Source organism: Photinus pyralis, unplaced genomic scaffold (assembly GCF_008802855.1).
Source record: "Photinus pyralis isolate 1611_PpyrPB1 unplaced genomic scaffold, Ppyr1.3 Ppyr1.4_LG5, whole genome shotgun sequence".
Taxonomy (NCBI): domain Eukaryota; kingdom Metazoa; phylum Arthropoda; class Insecta; order Coleoptera; family Lampyridae; genus Photinus; species Photinus pyralis.
Window position 1 is genome coordinate 45,834,630 of NW_022170596.1, and position 17,116 is coordinate 45,851,745.

General features: G+C 34.5%; 4 protein-coding genes across 11 annotated transcripts; 2 read left to right on the plus strand and 2 right to left on the minus strand.

The window, feature by feature from the left end:
- Positions 1-221: 221 nt before the first annotated feature.
- On the plus strand, positions 222-4,881 carry LOC116170552 (queuine tRNA-ribosyltransferase catalytic subunit-like). 7 transcript variants are annotated; one of them, XM_031487024.1, is made up of 5 exons: positions 222-505; positions 563-652; positions 700-1,323; positions 1,378-3,274; positions 3,330-4,881. In XM_031487024.1, the coding sequence occupies exons 1-4, from the start codon at positions 377-379 to the stop codon at positions 1,720-1,722; spliced, it is 1,188 nt and encodes a 395-aa protein (XP_031342884.1). In that variant the 5' UTR covers positions 222-376; the 3' UTR covers positions 1,723-3,274; positions 3,330-4,881. The 7 variants fall into 7 exon arrangements, with proteins under 7 accessions (XP_031342884.1, XP_031342885.1, XP_031342883.1 ...); XM_031487025.1 differs by having other exon boundaries at positions 373-509; XM_031487023.1 differs by lacking the exons at positions 222-505; positions 563-652; positions 700-1,323 and having other exon boundaries at positions 2,934-3,130; positions 3,209-3,278.
- LOC116170555 (coiled-coil domain-containing protein 25-like) lies at positions 1,729-2,565 on the minus strand. The gene is made up of 3 exons (XM_031487028.1): positions 2,426-2,565; positions 2,281-2,372; positions 1,729-2,223 (listed from the first exon to the last, which is right to left on the minus strand). Exons 1-3 carry the CDS (start codon positions 2,496-2,498, stop codon positions 1,762-1,764), a joined length of 627 nt encoding a protein of 208 aa, XP_031342888.1. The 5' UTR covers positions 2,499-2,565; the 3' UTR covers positions 1,729-1,761.
- A 2,277-nt stretch (positions 4,882-7,158) lies between the features above and the next one.
- LOC116170553 (L-selectin) lies at positions 7,159-11,549 on the minus strand. Of its 2 annotated transcripts, none has more exons than XM_031487027.1 (4): positions 11,432-11,549; positions 8,294-8,393; positions 7,618-8,018; positions 7,159-7,565 (listed from the first exon to the last, which is right to left on the minus strand). In XM_031487027.1, exons 2-4 carry the CDS (start codon positions 8,385-8,387, stop codon positions 7,407-7,409), a joined length of 654 nt encoding a protein of 217 aa, XP_031342887.1. In that variant the 5' UTR covers positions 8,388-8,393; positions 11,432-11,549; the 3' UTR covers positions 7,159-7,406. The 2 variants fall into 2 exon arrangements, with proteins under 2 accessions (XP_031342887.1, XP_031342886.1); XM_031487026.1 differs by lacking the exon at positions 11,432-11,549 and adding an exon at positions 11,204-11,352.
- A 3,893-nt stretch (positions 11,550-15,442) lies between these two features.
- On the plus strand, positions 15,443-16,491 carry LOC116171019 (28S ribosomal protein S15, mitochondrial). Its single transcript, XM_031487650.1, has one exon. It carries the CDS (start codon positions 15,526-15,528, stop codon positions 16,336-16,338), a length of 813 nt encoding a protein of 270 aa, XP_031343510.1. The 5' UTR covers positions 15,443-15,525; the 3' UTR covers positions 16,339-16,491.
- Positions 16,492-17,116: the final 625 nt, after the last annotated feature.

The following is a 17,116-nucleotide window of genomic DNA, read 5'->3' on the forward strand; positions in this document are numbered from 1 at the left end:
TGTACGCGCGTACAAAAATTCAAGCATTGACTGAATACATCTTCGAGAGATATTTTAGGAAGATATTGTCTACACACCGAAGGATATGTACGTGCTTACAATGCACGCGCGTACGTATCTCAAGGAATGTACGTGTGTGTGTGTCTGTAGCCGGCTTTAGACAGTTCTACGCAAATTCAAATTCTAGCGCGCTTGCGGTTGCGTAGTACCGAGGGAGTCAATGTGCAACACATCTGCAAATCGCTTTTGGTGGCAATACAATACTAGGTTTTCTCTGAATTAGGTGTGCTGCGGTTATTTTCTTGTGGTTAGAATTTGCCATCAAATCCTTTAAGCTTTGTTTATTCATTTAATAAATAAACATAAAGCTTTAAGCATGTCATCAAGACATCCTCTTGTTTTTCATGTGTTAGCAGAATGTAAAATTTCCAAAGCAAGAGTTAGCAAAATGATTTTGCCTCATGGAGAAGTTGATACACCAGTCTTCATGCCAGTTGGAACTCAAGTAGGTAAGAATGGGTAAGGTGGTGCAGGTTTGCTACATTTTTTAGTATGTACTTAGGGTACACTCAAAGGATTACTAACAGAACAGTTGGACAATTTAGGTGTGCAAATAATGCTTGCGAACACGTACCATTTGGGAATTAAACCTGTAAGTTTACCTACCCCTCATTTTAATCACTTGTACCATGTTTATAGGGTGTGGAAATTTTAAAAAAAGCTGGTGGTTTACACAAGTTTATGAATTGGAACTGTGCACTCCTAACGGACTCTGGTGGTTTTCAAATGGTGTCGCTTTTAAAACTTGCTGTAATCACAGAGAAAGGTGTTCAGTTTCGGTCATTAAATGCAAGCAAGTCTGAAATCGTGTTAACTCCTGAACATTCCATCGAGATACAAAATGTGATTGGTGCAGATATAATCATGCAGTTAGATGATGTAGTTAAAACTACAAGTTCCGATGATAAAAGAATTGAAGAAGCCATGTATCGGACGACTAGATGGTTGGATCGTTGCATGCAGTCACACAAAAGAGTTGAAGATCAAAATATTTTCCCCATAGTGCAGGGAACGTTAAATACGAAACTGAGATCCTTAAGTGCAAAGGCACATATGAAACGAGATGTTAGAGGCTTCGCAATTGGAGGACTAAGTGGAGGGGAAAGTAAAGATGAATTTTGGAAAATGGTTAATCTATCGACAGACATCTTGCCAAAGAACAAGCCTCGGTATCTGATGGGTGTTGGGTTTGCCATTGATTTGGTGGTTTGTACTGCATTAGGTGTAGACATGTACGATTGTGTCTTTCCAACAAGAACGGCGGTAAGTTGAAATAATGCTCAAACAGGTATCCCATTATAATGTCTTAATTTGCAGAGGTTCGGTTGTGCATTAGTAATGACTGGTCAATTAAATTTAAAACAGAAAATGTATAAAACTGATTTAACTCCTATTGATAAAGATTGCGATTGTTCCACTTGTAAAACATATACCCGTTCTTATTTACATCACATCGCAACTATTCATACCGTGTCTTGTCATTTGCTAACTGTTCATAATGTCGCTTTTCAATTAAGATTAATGAGAAATATACGTGAAAGCATTAAAGAAAATAAATTTGTGGAATTTGTGCAAAGCTTTATGGTCGATTTGCACCCAAACAAAGATTATCCAAATTGGGTCATTGATGCGTTACAAGCAGTAGGTATTCAACTAAAATAAAGCAAGTTTTACAATACCTAATATTGTATTCTTTATTAATTACATGAAATCGTCAGAATCGTTACCATCATCGGTGTTAAGGGTCATACTGCCTACTTTAAAAAGTGTACTGTAACTGCGCATATCAGCGTCTTCGGCTTTTCGTTTCTCTTCCATCTTCTCTTTTTCTTTTTGTTCCCGTAGTTGTTTCTTTTTATCTTCACGTTCTAGCCGATCGCGCTTTTCACGTTCTGCACGGAAATCTGGAAATAATTCCTTCTTTGTCTTATTCAATCGGTTAACAATATCATTTATCCGTTTTGCAACTTTAATCTTGCGCACCTCTTTTTCCTTATGAAATCCAATTTGGCCTATCTCCATGGCTGCAGTCTTCTTCAAATTAACCCACATAGTATAAACAACCTCGATATCATTCATTTTATTGCCCTGAATGCTGTTTGCTTTTACCAATTGTGCGGCATCTTCTAGGACATTTGTGGGAATATCGTCAATAGTTTGACCCTAAATGTTGCAAAATGTCAAAAGAAGTAGTAATAAGAATTACATTTTTATAATTACAGATTTAAGTCGTAAATAAACATGTGCTGATGACACCTTGTCAACATGAAACCATACATCTTCAGGCCAACCCCACTTTATTAGATCTTCATCTAAAAATTAATATTATAGGTTACGTTAAAAATCGTTGTAAATTGGTACTCACTTTCATGCTTGTCTATGCCCATAAATAATGTGACTGGTGGAGAAACCACATCGCTTTCGAAATAAAAAACCATTTTAAATGTTTGTGGTTATGTTAGCACTCAACCATAGACGATGGATAAATAGGTACGTGATTTGTGCTTTATTTGTGGAATGTGAACGTACGAGCTTCTACTTCAGCTACCTATATATAGTAACGGATAAGTGCTGCCACATTGGGTTAAATAAGTTAAATTGTAGTACCTACTTGAATATTCAATTGGGTTAATAGACTAATTTAAAGTAATAAAGTAAATAACTCCTCCGGTAGTGGCGACAGGGTAGCACAAAGACATTAGAGTCTTTTTTTACCCGCTAACCCACCACAAATCACCGTCAAAAGTAGGTTTTGTGTCGTTTTAACTTTTAACAGTTTTTTGTTTTGGGCTTTTAACGTGCCTCTAGCCACGGCTTTAATTTTTATCTATAGAATCTCAAGGTCAAATTGTAACAAAAGAGTTCCAATTTTTGTGTTCACAGTTCACAATTAGCCACAGAGTTGTATATATACTTATATACAACTCTGTGCAATTAGCACAACAGATACGCTGTCAACTGGACAAAATTTAAAAACAAATGGCGCCATAAACTGGCTCTGTGATTGGCTGCTTAGCATAATATACCACATCGTTTGCAAGGACGCGAAGTATAAGAAATTAAATTATAGGTACGTATATAATTAACTTAAGCAATACAATTATACAAAAAAACAAACGATCACTGCCGTGGCCTTGTCTTTGTAAAGTCGTGTGGTTCAAGGATGCCTTTGTAGTTAAATCAAATCTAATTTTCTGTTTAAAAACAAAAGCAGGTAGGTAGGTACCTACATATCATTTTAGAGTTAAAACAAACCTTTGTGTTTTTAGCTTCAACAGGATGGAAAAAATTGAAGAAAACAATAAGTGGACTGATTGTGTGTTTGTTTTTGAAGATTTAAAAATTCCCGCTCATAAATTGGTGCTGTCCTATAATAGTCCTGTTTTTAAGTCCATGTTTTATGGTTCGATGGCATCCGCTGAAGTTTTAATAAAGGACATTGAGTCTGGAGATTTTATCCAAATGCTAGAGTTTATTTACACCGAAAAAATTGTCTTTAAATCGATAAATAATGCATGGTCGGTTTTGTACATTAGTCAAAAATATTTCATTAGTAATTTGAAAAACATTTGCGTAGAGTTTATTTATTTCAATCTCACAATACGCACCCTATTGCTTAGTTACGAATATGCCATTTTGTACAATTTAAATCAATTACTCAATAAGTGTTGGCGTGATATTCTATTAACCGCAAAGGAAGTTTTGCAAGTAGACTACCATATGAAAGCGTCTACCTTTTGTGCAATGCTCGATGAAAATGAAATTAATGCTCACGAAATCGATTTAATTGAAGCTGCAATTAAATGGTCCGAAGATGAGTGCATTTTTCAGAATGTTGACGTTACTGAAAAAAACAAGTTACAAATTTTAATTAACAGTGGAATTTTATCGCGGTTACGTTTTAGACCTTTGGGAAAGCATTTGTGTCAGGGGCTGTATCGATTATTGGCAAATAACTTGGATAATTTATCAGACTGCAGTGTCAATACTATTGTGGTGCAAAGGTACAGAATGCCCTATCACATTAGATATAGATTTAGAGAGGCCTATAAAATTGAACGAAATTTAGTTTTAAGTAATTTTAACGAATTTCATTGTCTTATTAGTGTAGGACATGAGGTGGTTATGTATGGTGTGGCCGTCACTCCACCACATAAGGATGGCTTTAGGGAAGCATGTACAAATGTAATAGTATCAATTTTTGATAATAGTGGAGTTCTTTTAAGTCAAGCAAAAGATATTATAAGAATGGTCTCTGATTATGAAGTACCTCATTTGGTTGGTTTACCTAATGGTGTCAGGTTTATGGCAGCTACAAAGTACAAAATTTCCGTAACATATCTGTGCGATTCAGATTTAAGTCAACCAAATGAATTACTTTGTTTTTACTTAAGTTGTAGTATTAAGACACTCACGAATTCGCTGTCAATAGAATTCGACGATCACTTGTATGGAGGAATTGTAAGAGGTATGTCCTTTTATGTCTTCTGATTGATTGGTAGTTGTCTTAACTTGTGGAATCAAACTTACACAATATAAGGCAGGTCGATTTTAGAGCACGTTATCAACGGAAATTAGTACATATTGGCTTTATCCACTTTGGGGAAAGATAGGTACCTAAATAAAAAGTATTTAGGTATGTCTATATAAAGAATTACCTAGTTGTAGAGTACCTAAACTTTACTATTATCATTCAAAGAATAATTTGTTTTTTCTTCGTTCATATTTGAAATGGTGTCTTGTATTTCGAGAGCAATAAATTTAAATTGTGTTTGATTTCTTGTGATTTACAAAAAAGTACTAATATATAGATCAGCGGTGGTCCGTGAAAATTTTATTCGTCCTTTCTCCATTTATAATGAATAAATATTTATACTTATGGCTTTTTTTAAGTAAGTAACATTTATATATACTTAACTTATACCACAGTTATTTTTTACGCACAGCGACTAGCAAGACGATAAAGTAAAATAATAACTGTAAAATTTATAAGTAATGTGTAGGCCAACTACTGCTTCATGCTGATGACACATTAATAACCTCCTCAGACTCGAATTGTGAGATAGCAGCTGACCAACTTTGGAAAGAATATCAAGAATGTTCTAAGTGGTTTTGTGCAAATAAACTCTTCTGTAATGAGGAAAAACCTCAACAAATAACATTTTCTTTACGAGAGTATAATACTGAAAATAGTGCATCCGTTAATTATCTAGGTTGGATAGCATGCTTGTCTAAATTGCAACAGATTTCAAACATTTGATTTAGCTCATAAAAGAGACTTCGTAACAAAGAATCGGCTTTGTTACAATTGTTTGGGATATAAACATACGGCAAACAGCTGTAAATCGGATGGCTGTAGAATTTGCAAGGGAAGGCATCATTCCTCGTTACATGAGGAGAAACAACGAAAAGGGGATGGAAGTAATGGAGTAAATCAAAGACCTAAAAACTACCGTGTCGAATTATGAGTTCGCTCCCTAACATAGGTGTTTAAGTTTATGTGGACACTAAACTTACCTGGAAAACTCAGGTGGACGTACTAGGAAACAAATTAAATACAATGGGGTTTGTACTAAGAATTTAAAAAAAACGTACCTAGTATCGCCAAAAGGTGCTAAAAAGTGCATACCACCATTGAATAAGTCCACTTATTCAATGATACCACACATTATTTCACTCTAAACTGTCATATATGATATACTTGTCCGGGGGACATTCTCCTGCAGCTAAGCGTATTTTTGCTATCCAAAGGAAATGCATACGAGTTTTCCAGAAAATGGGCTAAGTATATATATTGCCGACAAGCATTTATCAATTTAGGGATCCTAACGTCATATACAATTCATTAGTATATGTCAAAAGACAAAGCATCCAAAGACCAACTCACAAGCACCTATACACCATCATGCCACTCGGAATAGTGAACATCTATTACCCAAGCATCGACTCACCAAGACGAAAGTTCCAGGACCGGACTATATAAGTGTTAAACTCTACAATCACATCCCAGTGACGTGCAAAAGCAAACTTATAAACTATTCTCGGATGTTATTATATAATAGAAAACTATTTTTTTCACTACTAGCGTCTGATGACATGATTATTAACCTTTTTTCCACTTGTAAAGTAGGCTTTCTCGGCATTTGTTCAAAGTGGTTAATAATTTTTTATTATTAACTAGTAGTCAATAATGAGAACTGTCACGCTGTCACTTTTAGAAAACACAACCCGAAATTTCGCTCAATGAACGTTTAGACAAGTTCTCTAAAACGAATAATTGCCACGATTCGCAATTTCCAGAGAAATTACATACCTAAAATTATCACATTTTGAAAAAATTCGAACGAAATTACTCTTTGAAAAATCTCAATGACAGAACAAAATACGGCCTGTTTGACTTGTACTTCCACGTACTTGATTGACATGTTAAATTAAGAAACAAACAATTCTGTCCAACCGTTAACTCTCTTATCAATATAATATGTTAATTTAGAGGATTTCAAGTGCTAGTAGTGAAAAAAATAGTATATATACCACGGTAGAGAAGTCTCTTATTGCCTTCGCACCTTACACCCCTCGGCGCAAGCGCCTCGAGATGTAATCTTGGTGCTCAGGCAATAATACTGGACTTCTCTACCTTGATATATAATGTACTATAAAATTGCCTACTAATAGTACAGACGAGTTTCTTAGACACATTTTAATTCATTACATTTATGTGCATGTATAACTATTTGTTTTGACTTGTGTTATAAGCATTTTTTTTAGCAAAATCCCGAATAAATATTATTATTGACTTACCTACAAAAAAAAAATTCCCAACTATCGATAACTCGCAAACCAAGAATCAAAAATCGATTACATTAACTTAACCAGTATCATGTATAAGTAGTTTTGATCCTAGTTCTGTAAAATTAAAATTCACTTGTATTAATTTAACTGCTAAAACATTATGGTAACGAGGATTGTGTATGCCTGTATCAGGCCCTCGGTGGAACATTTATTTAGTTTTGCTTTGCTTCATCATGGTCATTGTTATTATTAATATTAGATCATTTTATGGCATAGGTTTAGGTATACCTAATAATACCAGATTAATTTCAATTAAAAAAATTATATCGTAAGTATATATAAAACATTAGATGCATAAATAGGTAATACATATATAGGTAGGTCTATGTACATTTACAAATTACAATAGGGGAAATAGGTACAGTAAAGAAAAGCAACACTAGATTAACGTGTAAGGTAAAAGAAAGTAAGAAGCAGGTATTTATGTAGAGTTTGAGAATTCTCTTACGAATACTGCTTATTTTTAATAAATACAAAGAGTAAGGTACTGTGGTTTAAAGTCTTATTCCGGGATTACGTGACGCAACAAAATTTAAAAGTTCCTCGCTGTCTTCACAAACAAAAGGCTTCACATGATGACATGCGACGTCGTGCCACTTAATACCGTCTCGATAAAAGTTGTTTAAGATTGACAAGCAAGATTCATCATTACCCTAAAATAAGAATAAATTGCGAAAATTGTTTTTGCAAAAGAGCAAGTTGAACCTGTGCCGCTTCTCGATTATCGGGCTGTGGTTGTCCGTATCCTCCTGTATGACTCCAATCTCCGGAGTTTCTCTGTGTTGTTGGTCCAATTTTAACACCGGATCCTGACCAAAACCATCCAAAGATATTGGCAGGTTGTAAATCGGACCTGTCGCAACCGGCGAAATTACATTTACGTCCCGATGTCCAAATGTACCGCACATTTCCACGAGCTATCCGTTGTTTAACAAACTCATTTTCTTGAGGAGTCTCCAGGGAAACCGCATCCATACAATGTCTTCTGCAGATATTTCGAGCGTCAAGCCAATCTACCTCTAAGCTTCTGGTGGGCCCGTGTTCCCAACTGAAGAAATATGAATGTGCCACACCACGAGCGTCTCTGTAAGTCGCGTGACGCACACCTAAAATAGTCGTTGGTTTTAATATACCTACCTACTTATGTGCGAATGCAATTATGTATACGTATTGCACAAAAAATAATGTGGAAAATAATTACAAGGCTGAAGTTTACTTTCACAATGCAATTGATGGGAATGCAACTCTCTCACGCTTAAAATACAATGTTGTGTTTCTGGCCAAGAATTAAGTATAAAGCTATTACTTTGTAACAAAAACTACAATACGCTTGCATAATAACTTTCCGTATTTATAATTCGTTTTGAAAGAATATACTTACGGTTGGCACAACTCCTAGGGTCAGGCAACGCTAACCGTCTTTGAGCTAGTACCATACCAGCTCCTATAATAAGGAGCGAAAGTTCTCGAAGCATTTTTATCTAAAAATGAAATAAAAAGGTTAGTATATAGGAAGCGATTATCAGCATTTCGTGATTTTGGCCAGCTATTTGCATAATAGTGGACGTTACTTTTGTTTGTATTAAGTACCTATAGGTGCGGTAGATATAAAATCAATTTTATACAGGTAGGTACCTTAATTATAGTTACCTACTATTTGAGTGGTAAGTATTATTGAATTTGGTCAAAGGGAATCGTTGAGGCGTACTGATGTACATCGACATTTAAATCCTGACAATTGCATCATACCTATTACATTCATGGGAAATCGTTTCTGACTGCCGATAATTAAAATCTTTCGAGATACCTACCATTAATATTGCGAAATGGTTGTTTAGCTGCGTTTTCAATGGTTTGATCACTGAGTTTCAATTTGGAATCAGAAACTTTATCTTGCCTATACATACCTACATCATAATTCATTTTTGAGAAAGTACGTAGGTACCTACCTATAATTATTAGTAAGTATAATACACCGCGCATATATACGAGCATGGCATTCTTTGTCGCACTTTCCGTTTTATTAAAAATTTTACAATTATAAACTGTGAATGAATATTTTAATCGTTCACCAATGTTATTTAACCATGTCTACCTATTTGTTTAAAATATTTGTACCTCGGTATATTATTCGGGGGTAAATACACAAGAGAATCGGATAATTTTATTTTTACACGAAAGTTTTGTTGCAACGGAAAAAACTAGAGATCAAAAGTGTGCTTTTGATCGAGAGTTTTTTCCAGGAAGCATCAAAATTTGAGTGAATTAAAAATAAAATTATCCTGATTTAAAACCAAGATCGAGTGTATTTTAGGGAGATTAATAACGACAGTAAATTTTACAACCACTAGGTATATATTTTACGCATTCCTACGCGCATTTTTATCGCTGATGAAAAGCTAGGTACCTAGCGTTTAATCGCTGATAAAAATCTACCTAGCTTTTAATCAGATAAAAAATCATTTGATTGGTTAGAATTTGAAACAATCACCAAGCTGATTGTATATATTAATGGAGTGTATTAATCACGTACAAACAATTGACAATCGTTATCTTATAAATTAAAAGATATCCCTTTTTGCCGGGGTTTAATTGTCCAGTAGGTAAAATGTTCGCTTTTGATTCGTATGACATGAATTATGAGAGTTAGGTACGTTATGCGAATGTAACCTACCGAATCGTTTTAATCAAACGAAAGTGAACTGACATCAAGTTCGTGACTGGCATGCACTAGAGACAAATTTAAGTAATGTAGGTAGCTAGGTATAGATAGCTAATCGTTGTGCCACTATTAGATGACACGAAACTTTAACATTCGTCAAATAATTGGAAAATTAATTAGATAGGTATTTTAGTCTTGCAGTTTTCATGTCCTTGCAATATTGGAAATTGGCTAAAATGGCATCATTTGAAGTTGAAAGACACGGGACAGAAATTTTTGGGCGTGATCGATTACCATTGCCATAACTAACAAGACAACGGGGATTGCAGACATTCCATGTCAAGCTTCGTTAGTGGTATTCGATTGTCCTGGATTAAAGAAGGAACACTTCCGGGGGATCTGGGTCAGGTGGTGACCCATCGCGTTAGGCTTTCACGAACATCAGCCGGGGATACATCTACTAATACTTATTTCATTAAACTTTCGTGTCTATTACTTAGTCAAAATATTAAACCGACCTGCATTTATAAAGCGACCGTTACAAATACGAATAGGTAATATAGGTACTTACGTACCAACGTGCAAATATGTAATGTTAAAAATATTTAAAAACCGTTCGCGTTTCTATACGCCTGTAGAAAGTGGTTTAGCGAACATTTCGATTGTAAATTATTCAGAGTACGGCACGTCTATTGATTAGTCCCTGCAATAAACAATAGGTAGGTAGGTACCTACCTAAACGTGATACTTCCGCTCCTCTACGTCTACCATCAGAGAAATTAAGAACCAGACAATTTTAATGACTGATACAGGTACCTACTGCAGATGCGTGACGAGGTAGGGTGTAGGCATATGTGCCCAAATAATAACACAAACTATAAAAAAGTGTGCCTTTAATTTTAGTAATGAAAGAATGGCACGTGACTTGATGTTCGATAGGAGTTTTCACCATGTTCTTACATTGACCTATACGCTTACACATGTCATGCGATAGGTAATACAGATTTGCCAATTTCCTATTTAGAATGGCAAGGCAATTTAGTAACGAAAGTTTTGATTAAATGAATAGAAGAATACCTAATCGTTGTACGTTATTATATAATACCACGAAAGGTTTGTGCAGCTCGCGTTCACTATAAGGAAGCAGCGGTGCTCCCATTTTAGTACCGTTCAATGATCTACCTTGATTTCAGAAAAACATTTCGCAACTTAGATTTTCTTTTCCTTAAAGTCCCTACTCTTCAAGCTTCAATTTGCACATCGCGTTTTGATAATGGATTGCCCAACATGTAGGTAAATGAATAACGCGTTGTGCTGTTTCCTTTAGTTCTGTAAAGACATGACCAATATACTTATAGGTACTTGTAGTGGTATAAAGAGAACTTGCTGCCTTGTATGGACAGATAGATGAAGACAAAATGGTCAATTCACTCATAAATTGTGATAATTTTAAACCATTATCGAAGAGAAAATCGGTAGGTAGGTACCTATTTTTAACCAACTCAATGTAGTTTATCATCAAAAAATGATAGGAATCACGACATTTACAAATAATTGCATTAAAAATATATACCTACCTAATTATACAGTTCATGATGCACCTAAGTAACTAGCATAGTAAGTACTTACTTAACGCCGCTGGTACCCGCAGAGTAGGTGGAAAAAAAGCAACGTAGATTGCACCTATACCCGCACACTCACGTAGGTACGAACTCACCTGTGTGTAAATTCAACAAATACAAAACAAGAACTACTTTGATGTAACTGGTAAATACGGTGTTGTGCATCGGTTTATAGCCGTCCTATATCCCCACGACTTTATAACCTAGATAGAATCTTTGCCCTAGGGTTACTTACCTCCGGATTCTATAAATCCACTATCACTATAATCTGTTGGTCTTTGCCTTTTGACGTAACTTTGCAGTTTTTTTTAGCAAACTGTAGTAGGTAACGTAATATATGAGAAATTATTCGATTTGGACGACGATGACCATATTTGCTTGAAAATAACTGTACCTATTTCCACATCACTGTTTTACGTTTGTTATACTAGGTAGGTATATAATATACCTCTACCACGAAAATTAACTTTCAAAAATAAGATGTTTCGGTAAATAAATTTCTAGAGGAATTTGTGCATCTCATTATTTAACTGTCTGTAGGTATAGACAGTAATTCTAACTCGAATATGATAGGAAAAAATCATCCACAAATACAATATTCATTTTCTTTACTATCTTAATTGAAAGTGTAACCCTTCTCTAGATGAAAGTCCAAAATGGTACTTTTGCTTCCAAGGGAGCCAACTAGCTTTTTTTCTACCATATGCGGAGGTGACTATAGTATAAGTAAGTAACAATAATGGATTAAAACATTCAAAGTAATTTCACGTAAAGCCTCAATTTTGATTCAATGAATTGTTAAAGCATGCGCCTACCTAGAATGTTTCGAAGTTACTTTAATTAAGTAATAGAATCTTCAGTTTCTATCACATTTTTCAAGAAATATATTTAATGTAATCTGCATGGACATGATGGACCCCGTTTGTTTGCCCGAGGGTTTAAAATCGTAGTTCAGAAATTTCGTAGAAGCTGATTTTTGTTTTATATGTACCTATTAAAACATAATCGGTGAATACTATGATCAAACTTGTTATCTTTGTTTTATAGGTAGGTATACATTATAATGCATTCTCTCTATATAAAAATGAATCCCTATTTCCCTTATTGATCACGCGAAAACGTCAAAACGATTTTACCGATTTCATTCATATTTTTAGTTTTCTGATTCTTTGTTAGAAGGTTCTTACGGACCTATAGTGGTCGAAGCGTCATTTTAGATACGACTATCTACTCATTAGATGCAGATTGATGCCGATTCGGGTGTTTTCGGCAATATTACATTTTGTAATCTAACGGCATTAAAAAGTTTATTATTATTATTCATAGGCACATCAAATTATTGGAATTTCCTACTAAAATGGCGGCAATTTCATTGACTACCTACCTGTCCAAATACAATAGGAGTGGATGCCAGGAGATTAATTTGAAATTATTACTCTATATACTATAGGTGCCTATCATTGAAACCCAATGGTACCTATACAATATACATCATAATACATATAGGTATTCATTGATATTCGTACATAAATCTACGACTGACGGTGCAATTTTTCTGTTTTAGTAAAAATTCGTTCGGTATGGGTATACGTAAAATGGTTATAATTAATAAGTTTAAATAGAAACGCGCAGATAAATAACAGGGAATTAGGACGTTCCACGCGTCGGTAACGCAACATAAGTTTTTCAAGTGAAAGTACCTACTCATCCACCTAAACTACTCTTTACTAAATTAATAAAATGGACGGCGATTTGAAACTTAATTGGAATTCTTGAAAAATTGAGCACTAAAATAGGTATCATTGCCGAACCCTTCCCTTAGACGCCCACGCCTATAATAACTAGGTATAAATGTATAGGTATTAGATACGACCAATAAATGGTACTTTTTATTCATTGTTAGGTACCTACGCATGATTCAAGTTGATGGGAAGGTCATTTAAATTCAAGGATGAAAAAAATGTACTAAAAAGGATCTGTGGCACATTTAACGTATCTACATTTTACCATTTGCAAGACTTCATGAAAAAGTAAAAGTTTAATATTGCAAATTGCGCATCTGCCTCATATTTTATTGCATCCACATCTAGTGAGTGAGATATGTTACTTCAATTGTTTGGTATTTTAACATAAATTGTAATAGGTACAGTGGCACCACGCTCAGAAAGTCCCTGACAAGGCGTGTCCGAGGGCGCTAGAAATTTAGACCGTACATTCTAATACAAAATTTAAAAACACTTTAAGGGAATTACATACCTTATCAGATCGTAGATCCAAGCTATATGCGTTTTGAAAAAAGACGAGTTTGTATAAAACTGGAGATGGAAAACGTAAAATAAAGCAAATACAACAGGAAAAGTGTAAACTAAAATAACATGAAGCGTCAACTGTCAAAACGGAATAATTAATAATTATGCCGCGGAATGTATCGCGTGGTTTTGCAGACTTTCTATTGGCCAGTTTGAATTATTTCAAAATTAGTTCGCATATTTTCCGGGGCTTTTCTGAGCATGGTGGCACTGTAGTACCTATATAAGTAACAAGGGATTAAAAAGAGTTTTTGTTCCTGAAAAAATGGTTTAAAGCCCGAGGCTTCCCGAGGGCTTTAAAATTCTTGAGGATGTTACTTATACTATTTTTCCAATACCGACCGATCTGAATCCATTTGAAAATTAATATGCTATAAAAACTATATGAAAAAGTAAGATAGGCTTTTTAGGATGTCATAGTTACGCTCGCTTGTTTGTAACTGTTAACAAAAATTAAGAATTTTTTATTTTGGTAAAATCATGCCTGTAAACCCTTCTAAAAATATTGAAGACGAAAGTGACGAAACATATCAAGGCGCTTCTTTCATCACCTTTGTGTAAAACATTTCATGCTCCTGCTTCCAAAGTTAGTGGTTGTAGATTGTGCGACAATTATGGATATTGGAGGAAGTTGCAGCTTGCAGATCAGAGGAATTGTTAAAAATGAACGTAGACTATACATAGAAGATGGAGAATCGATGCTGGTAGTTAGAATTCCAGATACAAAAACTAAAAGTCAAGAGTTTTTACCATTGTTGAGGCGGAGAAGAACGCAGTTATTTGGCATTATATAGGAAGAGCTGGATGTACATACACTAAGGCCCTTTATAAATTGTGCTTTTCATATTAGGTACCTGTTCTGAAAATAAAGAAAATGAATAGGTACTTTCTGAATGTTTTACAAGAAATCAAAAATGAGGGATTAACATTTTTTTAATCCCTAGGGATTAAAATTACCTATTAATGCACAAAGCTTAAGGGATTAAATTCAATAAAAACGTGTCGGCATTGGAAAATGATTATTTATGCATATTTCACTCACAAGTGGGGGTATGGTTGTTCGATACATAAGATGAATCGTACAATTTATACGATTCATTTTTTAGGAGTTTGTTGAACAGTAAATTATTAAAAGAGATATAAATCGATACATATCGATTCATGCATTGAACGCCCCTCTTAACAGCAATAACAGCTAATGACAGTTCGACAGTTTAGTGGGAACATTGTGATGGGAACTACCAACTTGCAAAATTTGCCACTCCTTTTATTTTTTAGCGTAATACTGACTCGTGTTTTAACCATTCACAGTGAAGGTTAAAACTTCCCTATGTTTTCTACCACTACCTTCTTAAAATGAATAGAGTATAGATCTTTGATTATATACTACTGGATAGCGCGGTATGTTCCAAAAAAAGAGATAGAGGTATGTTTGTACCAAATCATTATGCGCATGCTTACGGTATAAACTTTGCGCGGGAATAGTCGGACTATTGAAACGTTACATCTATTTTGGAAGTAAACATTTACCTTCACGTTAATTGCATATTATGAATTATTCTCTTTACAAACATAAAAACTACGCAGAATTATCATGATTAATTAAAGGTACAGCCCAAATAACGTATAAAGCAAATAAGGAACGAAAGCAAAGAATCAGCTCTTGTTATATCGACCACGCCATTAGTTTACGGTTTATTAACGCCTGACATGCGCAATTCAAATTGGTACAAACTTCTTCTTTTATCTCATTTATTTCACTGAAAAATTATAGCTATCTGGGTTGCACGAATTGGAACACGCTATCCAGTAGTATATAATCAAAGGTATAGATGCTGCAAAAGTATCTAGCTACAAGTATCTAGATGTCGCAACACTGTAAAATTGTAACTTTGGCACATATTTGACCGTAATCAACGTCCGTGTCACTGGTTGGTATGGGAGACACATACGATACATAACCTTTCTAATTTCTATTTTTTATTGGGAACGTAATAAAAGTTATTGAAAAATCACTAACATGAACATTATACGTCGTAAGGAATTGTCAACTTTTCTTATACCAACTCTGTTGACGTGCACAAGAAACTATGCATTCAAAAGTAATTTGAAGATTAAATGGGTTCGTCCAGAAAAAATACCTTGTTATAATCCCGCAAAAAGTGGCGATCTAGTTCCAATGCCTAAATTGGATAAAACGCAATTACAGCTAGAATTTCGAAATTCTCAAGAACTGGCGAATGCAAACGATTTGGTGAAAAAACTGTTTTCATTGGAGTATGCTCCACGTTACAAAACAACTCAGCTGTATCTTAGACAGTTAATCGACAGCACTAAGCGACATAATCAAGACGAAGGTTCCATTGAAGCCAAAATTGCCCGTTGGACAGGTGCTATTCGTGCTATGCAAGATTTGGTCGAGAAATTTCCTCACAATGTTCGATTAAGAGTGAAACTAAAAGAATTAATTGATAAGCGCAAAAAACAATTAAAATATCTACGCAGATGGGATTATAAAAAATTTGAGTGGTTAATTGATAGCTTAAACATAGTTTACAAGCCCCAACCGCTTGATTTTCAGAGTGTTACACGAAAAGAATCATTAAGGAAATTAACAGATAAGCATTGTGAAGATATAAGGAGTGATCGACTGAAAACTTTTCGTAAACAACTTGAAGCAGAGCAACCTAAATTCTTGCAAGAAAAGATGTGTACTTTAGAATTTATACGTAAAGAACAAGAAGAATGCAATGTTGAAGTTACCGTTGCTCAAGAAGAAATTGATAAGGTAAAGGATCAATTAACAAATTTACATAAGCATACCCCGATTTGAATAGACTATCAAAATAAAAAAACTAAAATTATGAAGTTTTTTCTTTTCATTGGTTGTATTTGAAAAGCAGTAATTATTATACATAAATAGTAAGTATTATTGCTTGATAGACATACCATGAAATCGAGCATGAAATAAAGAATTATAAACTAATTTGATGTTTATATGTTACTAACCTAATCGTAGGTTACTATCCTTACATTTATACAATATGTTGCTTATGTAACTACAGGGTGTTTCAAATTCGTGGCTCACCATTGCAATCTCTGCAATAGTGATACAGTGTAGGTTAAACGGGACGGGAGCAAAGTTGCCTCTGTTTGCGATTAAAAAAAACGCTTGAAGAAATTTTTGAAAATAACCAAGTTATCAACAAAGTGAAAATCTCAAATTTTCTTTTCTCTTTCCCTAGGCCTAAACGGTTAGAAATGGATGGTTCCCGTTGGCACCTTCTATAGGCAGTTTTTTTTTCAAGGAATCTGAATATGTAATTTCCAAAACACGCTAGATGTAGAAGCTACAGGCTACTATATTATGTATGTACTTTCCTATTTCTTATGGGCGCCATATTGGATTTTTTCGTAGAGTAAGAAGACAAAAAAATAACGTCACACTATACTTCTACAGAAATTTACAAGAAAAATTTCAAATTCGAAAGTTTTACATTCATTTTTCACCAAAACATCCACGGGTAACTAGATCTTGCTGAATCAACATGGCTACGATGGCGATGCATTCAAAGGAATTTATTTTTTTGTCCTCGTGTCATTCCGTAAAA